The sequence below is a fragment of the Thermobia domestica genome, chromosome 7, assembly GCF_964235325.1.
Source record: "Thermobia domestica chromosome 7, izTheDome1.hap1.1, whole genome shotgun sequence".
Lineage (NCBI taxonomy): Eukaryota > Metazoa > Arthropoda > Insecta > Zygentoma > Lepismatidae > Thermobia > Thermobia domestica.
Window position 1 is genome coordinate 131,863,141 of NC_137460.1, and position 9,511 is coordinate 131,872,651.

The 9,511-nt window shown below is 36.3% G+C and overlaps 1 protein-coding gene across 1 annotated transcript in view; it reads right to left on the reverse strand.

Annotated features, from left to right (window-relative positions):
* LOC145689337 (putative glutamate receptor) overlaps positions 1–6,920 on the reverse strand; it is a 71,447-nt gene extending 64,527 nt beyond the window's left edge. Inside the window, exon 1 of the mRNA XM_081763484.1 lies at positions 6,825–6,920. Coding sequence (XP_081619610.1) covers positions 6,825–6,920 — 96 coding nt within the window. The remainder of the gene's footprint in view (positions 1–6,824) is intronic.
* Between the last annotated feature and the right edge of the window lie 2,591 nt (positions 6,921–9,511).

Sequence of the window (9,511 nt, forward strand, 5' to 3'; positions counted from 1 at the left end):
TGATCAAATATGCACTCTCGGATATTGTGTACATGGCTTTCTTTACATTGATAAGAACCACCATCCACAGTTTCTGGAATTCGAAATATGGCCTATTGAAATTTACCTTTCTCGCAATTTTGGACAGCCCTAGCTCTGAAACTATGCACTTTTTTCCATAGGTCCATATGAACTTTTTCTCTTATTTTTATGTGAGGAACCACCTTTTACAGTATAGTTCATTAATACCCTGTATATATCTATATATATACAGGGTGTAACTTAATTAATATAAGAAATATCTGAAGGTGATTCCTGACACTGAGATAAAATGAAAAGTAAACACCAATCTGGGTGTAAAAATGCCTTCTTTCGGCGCCTTGATCACCTGAAAATGTGTCGAAAAAAATGAAAAAACATCCTAATTCAAGAACAAAACGTCGGATTGAAGTCGGAGGTAAAAGAAAATGTCCATAATTTTTGGTCGTAGATTTCATTAGTATACAATCAGATATAGCACAATGGCGGCGCAACAGTTACTCCCAAAGAAACTGAAGTATTTCTTTGAGTAATTTGTCAAACATTGAATGGGGAAAATAACAATCAGGTACAAGATTTTAACAATAAAAAATAATAGCACATCGTTCAAAGTTAGAAGAACACTTAGAATTCGAAGGAAAGAAAGAGAGATACACATGTGTGATTGATCTATTTTGTTTCAGTACAGAATAAACTCTCGGAAGAAGAATTTAAATGAAACGAAGTCTTTAACGTATATCTTCTAGGATAATGGTGATATGACAAATGAACGGCTTTCTGTCCAAGTTACGAGTGTGTGAAAATGCAAAAAACAACTTTGATCCAGATTAGGTTTAAAGCGACTGTGCATAGGACAGTCAGGAGGCATGTGAAGAAAGATAACATGTAGTATACCAAAATGCAAAGATCATATGTGACGAACGAATGAACAAGGAATCCTCCACATGACACAGGGATCCCCCCCAAGTATTGCATGAACACATATTGGGCAAAAGTAAGCTGCATTAATGGGTTTCCTACTCGTAATATGTAATTACGTGGAATATGACACTCGTGTGCACAGAAGCAAGGAAAATGGATGAAACACGAAATGTTATAAACGTTGTATAACGATACAAAGAAATGTGCTGGGACAGTATGCTTGATTTATCCGTTATATGAATCTTCTTCCATGGCCCTCCCTTGGAGTTGGCAAACCGCCTCTCACCCCTGAGCTACGAAAAACTATATTGCTATTGTGAAAATACCAAAACAGTGTTCTAGTGTAACTCACTTACATTTTGATTTTGTTACTGTTGGAGAAATTTGTCGTGATTACGTCGGGAAAACCTTTTTTCATCGTTCTAATGCATCTTGGAGATGGATGGAATACCTACACTGAAAAAACAGAATGTGGCACGTTTGCATACACGTAGCAGCACGTACGTAGCTCATAGTACTTTCACTAAGGGCACTAAGGACACTTTCACTATTGTCCATTGCTTGCCAATTGCGACCGACTCACAGATGGCTGTCTTGTAGTTTTGTTCTGGAATGGCGTCGACTAGCGTGGCTGTGTTGTAGTAGGCATTTACGCAATTTGTGAGTGATATACATAGTCCGATGCTCTGGTGTTACGTATGAAATTGCCGTATAACAGGATAGGAAGTGTTGCGTTCAATGGTGGAGGGTTGTGTCCAGATATTCACGGTCGTGTAAAAGTGTGGACGTTGTGTTTGAGTAAAATTGATTGTGTTAATCTGTACGTGCCTGTACAATGGCAGATTATCCTGTCAATGAGCTGTCAGATATGCAACTCATTTATAGAGAGGCAAGGGAAAATAGTCCAGAGGCGAGGCGTTTATATCGTGACCGTCGCCCTCAAGGGAGAGTAACTATACCTGTATTTTTCCACGCCTCCATATTCGCCTTTGAGAAATAGAGTCATTCAATTTCCCCTACGTGAAATCGTAGGAAATCGCACCATGTGGACAGTTGAATTTGGAGACATCGTACTGGGAATGATCAACGACTGTCCTGAAGCCAGCAGTATCCATTCGTAGGGCGTAAAAATCCACATGTAAGTCTAGTGAACGATTAGCAGCAGAGATTTAGATTGAGCGGTATGATGAATAATTTTGCCCCCTGTGTGGGAATACATATCTTTTAATTTTACGTAATGTTCTCCCAAAATTGTTACATGTACTCTTGAATATAAGACAGCGGATGTCACCCCAACATGATAGAGCAACTGCACATTTTCACAAGGATATGTAAATCTACCTAATTAAAACATTCCCACAATGTTGGATTGGGAGAAAAGGACCTGTGTTATTACCATCTCGTTCACCCTACCTCATGCCCCTTAATTTCTTTTTGGGGGTTATGAAACGCTTTTTGTATGCAACACCAGCCACGACAGTCGAAGACTTGTTGCTCGAGTTAATATAGCAGTCATGTCCGAAATTTCAGGTATATTTGACCGCACGCGGAAAAATTTGCTTCGCGGATGTTACCTTTGCAATGCGAGCAACGGTCGACAATATCAGACTGAAATGTTATTCTCCACAGCTGTCTCGTGTATACATGCTGCATTGTAAAATACTGTACAAGGCACCTCAGAGTATTTCACAATTATTCTACTTTGTACGAAACGGAATAAATCAGTAGTTTAAAACTGTATTTCTTCGTACCATTGTGCAACACGTGCAACAGCTTGTGTTTCGTTGAGTTTCGTTACGTGTGTGCTTGGAAATATTCCACAGAATTACGTATTTCGAGGAGGATATCTTTTAATGCATCTTACTTTCGCGAAAATTGTATTCACATAATTTGTGGGAATCACTGTTATGTGATGAATCCCTTGCACTCTCGTTCATCATACATGATCTTTGCCGCCTGACTGTCTTATGCACAATCGTTGTAAACCTAATCTGGATCAAAGTCTTTTTTCCATTTTCACACACTCCTAACTTGCTCAGGAAGCCGTTCATTTGTCATATCACCATTATCCTAGAAGATATACGTTAAAGACTTCGTTTCATTTAAATTCTTCTTCCGAGAGTTTATTCTGTACTGAACCAAAATAGATCAATCACACATGTGTATCTCTTTTTCTTTCTTTCAAATTCTAAGGATTCTTGTAACTTTGAACCATGCACTGTTATTTTGATTGTTAAAATCTTGTACCTGATTGTTATTCATTTCTCGCATTCAACGTTTGACAAATTACTCAAAGGTATAATTCAGTTTCTTTGAGAGTCACCCTTGCGCCGCCATGTACTATATCCGAGTGTATAGTAATGGAATCTACGACAAAAATAATAGACATTCCCTTTTTTCAGATTCCAATCCGACATTTTGTTCTCGAGTATGGCTGTTTTTATATTTTCGGGCGCTCATAGCTCCGAGACATTTCTACACCCAGGTTGGTCTATAGTTTTCGTTTTATTTCAGGGACAGGAATCACCTCCCGATGTTTACTACATTAATTAAGTTAATCCATATGTGTGTGTGTGTGTGTGTGTGTGTTGTATGAGCGCCCTTTTGGTAGACTTGTCCACCGCCCTCGTTACTATCCCAGTACGGGCCTCCTTACATCCCTCGTTTTTCCATATCCCTTCTCTCTTTTTGATTTTGCTCTTAGTCTCCTGTCTTGATTTACACATAGGCCGGTGTTTACTACAATGTGATTATCTCTATCTTATAAAATTTGTTCACATATGAAAGAAATTCTGTAGCCACAGAACAAATAAAAAATATTATATTGTGGTTCACACAGTCATTTACTCATCTCATCGACGGCAGTTAGATACCAAAAATTGAAACGTTCATTGTTTAAAAAGGGACATGTACAATATCGTCGGCGGCAATTCAAAACCTGCTATGTGCATTTTGCAGGAGAAGCGAAAAACAGTATCCTGGTTAGATTTTTCGCTTTATAAAAGTGATGTTATAAGTAATATTTGATGCTGCACGTAACTGGTACCTTCTCAAGTTACTTGAAAAGGTATCAAGTTACGTGCAGCATCAAATATTACTTATAACATCACTTTTATAAAGCCAAAAAGCTAACCAGGATACTGTTTTTCGCTTCTCCTGCAAAATGCACATAGCAGGTTTTGAATTGCCGCCGACGATATACTTCAAGTGAAACATTCCCTTTAAACAATGATACTTCCAGATCGAACACATCGAAATATTATTGCTGTTAGTATTGGAATTAACAATACTACATTAGGTAATGAAACTTAAATTAAAAGATTGTTGAAGTTTCCATCATTTAGAGGATGCCAGTGCTCAAATGTTTGAGCGCATTTTTGACCGCTTTGGCGAGAAACTTGAAGAGTGCATGAGGAGAAATGAATACAACTTCAATGACATTATCTTCAAAATTTAATACTTTTTTTCCAAGATTTTTCAAATGCATGTTAAATGGCACATGTACTCCATTATGTAAGTAAATAAACATGTACACTCCACATCTACAAAATTGCTACTAACGCCGTGCAGCTAGGCCAAACAATGTAAACCTTCTTGTCCCATGATTGTGTCTGGTAACCTCTGTCTCCTTCTTTCCTCTCTCCCATATTAAAATCAGCAACAGCATGAGTACAATTCCAATTTCAAAATATGTATGTATTAGTGTCAATAAAGTGAAAGAATAAAAATGAGACAAAACGAGATTCATAAGTTAATGGAGGGAGAAACTTAAACAAACACAATGAAAAATTGAAACCAAAGGATGTCTATTACACAGAGGTTCAGAAATAAGGCAGAGAGAGAGAGAGAAGGAGAAGATGAGAGAAGAAAAAAGAGAAGGGAGAAGAGATAGAAACGTGGAATGTAAATGTAGTCAGAAAAGAAACTAACATTATAAAGTTCTGTTTCCAGAAATCCAACAGTAATGTAGAAGTAACGTTCGTTTTTATATATTTTTCAGGACTATTCGAATATATAGAGGATGCTTGAAATATTCATTATGTCATTTTCAAAAAGAATAAAGTAGTGAATTTCCAGTAGAACTGTAGATCTCCGAGACAGTCAAAAGTTTAACACACATGCTTTCTCTCCATGTGGTTCGGTTGCTAATTCGGTAGTGTTCATTGGACCTACTGATCCAAAATACGTTCTAATAAACCCAGTAGGTAGCGTAGGTCATATCTTGCATTCCAGACTACTAATGCTAAGAAACAAGAAAAGGGAGAAAGAAAAAAATGAATGAGTGCTATTTTACTGGTAAATTTCCATTAGAAATACCCTATATTAAAAGTCCAAACTGTATCATAATGAAGACCTAGAAATGTTCAAAAGGAAAACTGGATATCCCTTATAAATGTAGCAGACCTTGGATGTTTCAAATTTCAAACGTAAATAAAACACATTGAAATATAGGAGGGAAACACATTTTGTGTCGAAGCAGTATAAATAAAATCTTGTTTTCGAATAACCAAAGACGGAGCCACTTTCTAGTCTTCTCCGAACATTTATCTGCTTCAAACATCCAGTGTCGATTTCAAGTATTGCGTATATAACGTTATAATTCTCGCAGATAGAATGAACACCCTACAGATGAAATGGTCATGATGATATTGGTTAGGTTATGGGTCGAGGATTCGAACCCGGAGTGACCCGGTGATTCGATTGAGACTCGGTAACCCAGAGAATAAAAAAGGGATTTTATTTATTCCCTTGCGTTTAAACAGTATTTCCTTCAGAAGTGATCAGGACTAGAGATGTTAGCTCTAGAGAACGAAAAACATGACGCCGATGTTCCCAGTTAATTAGATTTTCCAGTCCGGGTCGATCGGGCTCTTGCTTCGTTTTAACTCTGGAACACGCACACGCACATAAAGTGTGTGTGTCTCAGAGAGCGTAGAGAAGAGAAAAATGCAAAGTCATGATAAGGAAACGACAGTAAATACAGAGAGGGAGAGACGAATGTAAATATGAAACGTACTTATCATTACAGTGTATGATGAAAAGCGCACACACTATTTACTTGAATTCTCGCCAGTGATACCTTGTACGCTCTTCAATAGAAGATGAATCTCTGTTTGCACTCATTATTTTGTGCGAAAACATTATATTAAATGACTGGAAATCGAACTGAGATTTCCATGTGGAAGTCGATCACGATACCACTACTCCACCGATTGCTCTACCAAAACTTTGTTTAACAAATGGTGCAGTATTTCTTTCTGAGAAAGATAACACGAAAAGTGTATACTGCAGATCAATGAGGTGTTTCGAATGTCCTTCGCCCTTGTTCTACTAACATTCTTAAATTGTTTCTATCATAATATAGGTGTTTGCTTCCACATTCTTAAGTAATGCGTCTAGTATGAGAAGTTGGTTCTTCACAATGACTTTGTAAAAAAAACTTTGGCGTGAAAAGGATTTGATATGACTGAATATTTTATTATTGTTTTCGTTTTTCATAAATCGCTATATACAACAATAACAGGGGGAATATGTTCAGAAATGATTGGAAATAAGTTCAAATGGGGACACCACTTGCATAGAAAGTTTCCAAGATTTTGTGAGACAGTCGCACGTCGATAACACAGGCTGCATCATTATAAATTCACGACCCTGCAATTAAGAAATATTTTCTCTCCCATTGGTCTAGTGGTTGGGGCGCGCGGGTTTGGTACATAAGATTTCGAGTTAAATTCTCGGTGAGAGAATATTGAAATTTGAAAGCATTATAATGGTTCAGATTCTACCATAAAGCATATATCCACGTCTCATATAACCGAATTGCTGAAAAAGGATGCTAAACTCTGACAAATCAACAAGTTGAAAGCATTGTTAGCTACACTTACCTTCTGTAAAAATCTATTGACGAGATTTTCCTCACCAATTATAACATTCATTTGACGATTAGAACTGATTTTAGTTGAGGCTAGAATGTAATCCATCTTGGTCTGATCAAAAAATCCGACCTGAACAAAGTTACTAGTAAATTGCTTCTCCATACGTAAAATGTTTTTCAATTCTTTGAAATTTACTGGAAAGATAAAAATTATTACTATTATCTTCGGGTATTTATATACTAAAAGTTAATAGTTAAGCACATTCATTTAATTATTTCAAAAAGTGAGTAATCATGCATAAGAAATTTGGTTCTAAGCTATCAAAAACGATTTAAAAACACAATTCTAAAATAATTATTTAGTATTCATATACTAATTTTAAAATAAAATATTAACATATAAGAATAAATCTACTGTTAATTTGATGTAAAAACTATCTGCTAAAAGAAAGAATATTCCAGGAATGTAGAGAATAAATATATCAATTTTCAAGGAGAACGGTAGTATTCAATCTTGCAATAGTTATAGAATGTTTAAGTTGATGTTTTGGATGAGGATTTGGGAATGAATCATTGAAAGATTTCTTTGCAAAGTGACACCAATAGGAAAGAAACAATTTCGACTCATGCCAATTTTGGGTAAAAGATTCGGCTTTCTGAAATTGGATAAATGATGAGAAAATTCAGGAAAGAAGGAATTATATGAGTGTTTATCGACATAGAGAACGCTTGTGACAGAGTAAAGCATCTGGAGATTCGTGAGAAGTAGAGGTGTAACGGAAAAGTATGTTCGCCTCGCCATAGATATGAATGAAGAAAGTATTACAAAGGTCAAGTGCAGCATAGGCCTGTCAGTGTAAGACTACATCAAGGAGGTTTCTTGAGCCGAAATACAGTATATTGGACCTACAAGTAGTTATAGGTGTCCTATCAGCAGATATTAAAGAACATCACCTTGGCATACGCTGTTTGTAAATGGCATTATCTTATGAAAGATAAAGAGGACAGAGTTACAGGAGAAATTGGAAAAGTGGAGAAGAGCTTTGCAACTCAGAAGATTAAAATCCCTCCTGATGATATCTCTTGTTTATCTGCTTTCTGCGAAGTTCCTACCACATAAAAACTTTTAGCTGTGAAATCAGTTATCCCATCCGCTGGTCTAGTGGCTACCTGCCGTGTGTGTATTTAGTTCACGTGGTACCGGGTTCAATTCCCAGTGAGGTAGCACAAATATTAATTTCACGTTAATTTGGTATCAACATTCATTTGCCTCCTTAAACCTAAAGGCCATAACCGTGAAACATTGAACTGAAATTTCATGTCGTTTTATTTCCCAAAGAATTATCTCTAGAACTGGCCAGGATCTGTAGTGTGCTTGTTTAGGCCATCTCTCTTGGCAGGAAGATAATGTTGCGGATAATGGCCTATGCTGTGAGGGTCGATTCTGTGCATCCGCGAACTGGACCTGTTGTGGTCTCGAGACCGCATCAAAGAGTAGGACCAATTCTCATAACCTTGATGTTGCATAAGAATACAAGACACTAAACCTCATACTAGAACTAGATCATTAAGTAATCGCCCCAAAGGATTCCCTTTCTTTTACTCGAATGACGGAATTATCACCATGAATTCAACTTTTCAACCAAATCTCTGGAATTCCATTATGTTTCATATACCGTATTTCATAATAATTTTAAATATTGTCAATAGAACATGTAACTTCCAAGATAATAAAAACTCAATGTTATTTCGATATTTTCAAGTGAATTATATAGAAGGGTGGAAATAAACTCAAATCGATATTCAAGTGTTTCCTTCTAGATGCCTTGAAGATCTCTTTTCCAAATTACTCATATGAAACTACGCGTATTCTAATAGTATTCATTGTTGGTCGCATATTGAGGAAACGAAGAAAAAGAAGAGCAAGGAAGGAAATTCACTGAAAAACAAAAACAATATTATTTCAAGCTTCTCTAAAACAAGTTATAAACATAAAGTAGAATAACTACGGCGGAAACCGTGGATCAAATTCTAGTTATTTTAAGCAAAATGTCCACACAAATTCTTTATGTCCACAACTAGCTGAAATGCCCGTTTTTTACACGGGGAAGATATGTTTATGGAAATTATTTCAGCCCTTCTTTAAATATGATTGACACTAATTTGAATAAAAACGCAATGATAAAAAATCCTAGTATCATCCTTTTCACCTACATCCACAACGTTGGAGATAAATTGTACTTACACGGTACCTGCCTGGATTGTAAAAGAATTGCACACTAATATCAATGGTTTTTCTATTATATTTTACATGTCGTCTTGTTCCGACCCACCCTCGCTCTTTCTCTCCTCAATTGATGAAAATGAGACCAAACCCTAAGTTAGGCCTAATGAGATCTAACACATATAATCGGTCCAGCGGTCTACGAGGAATTCGGGGTCAAAATCATATATCATATTATTAAGTGTCACTATGATTAGACCCCTAATCTTAAAAGAAGAAATAAATATCGAATGAATAAGACACTAACACTCTCAAAAATAATTCTACTATTAATTGCAAATGGCTGCAATATTACTCACTTACAAGTCTCGTACTTACGCTATATTATTTCACTTCTATATAACACACGAAATAAGAGACAACAGAAAATATTAAACAACTTAATTGGACAGAGGGTACCTGTATTGGCTTTA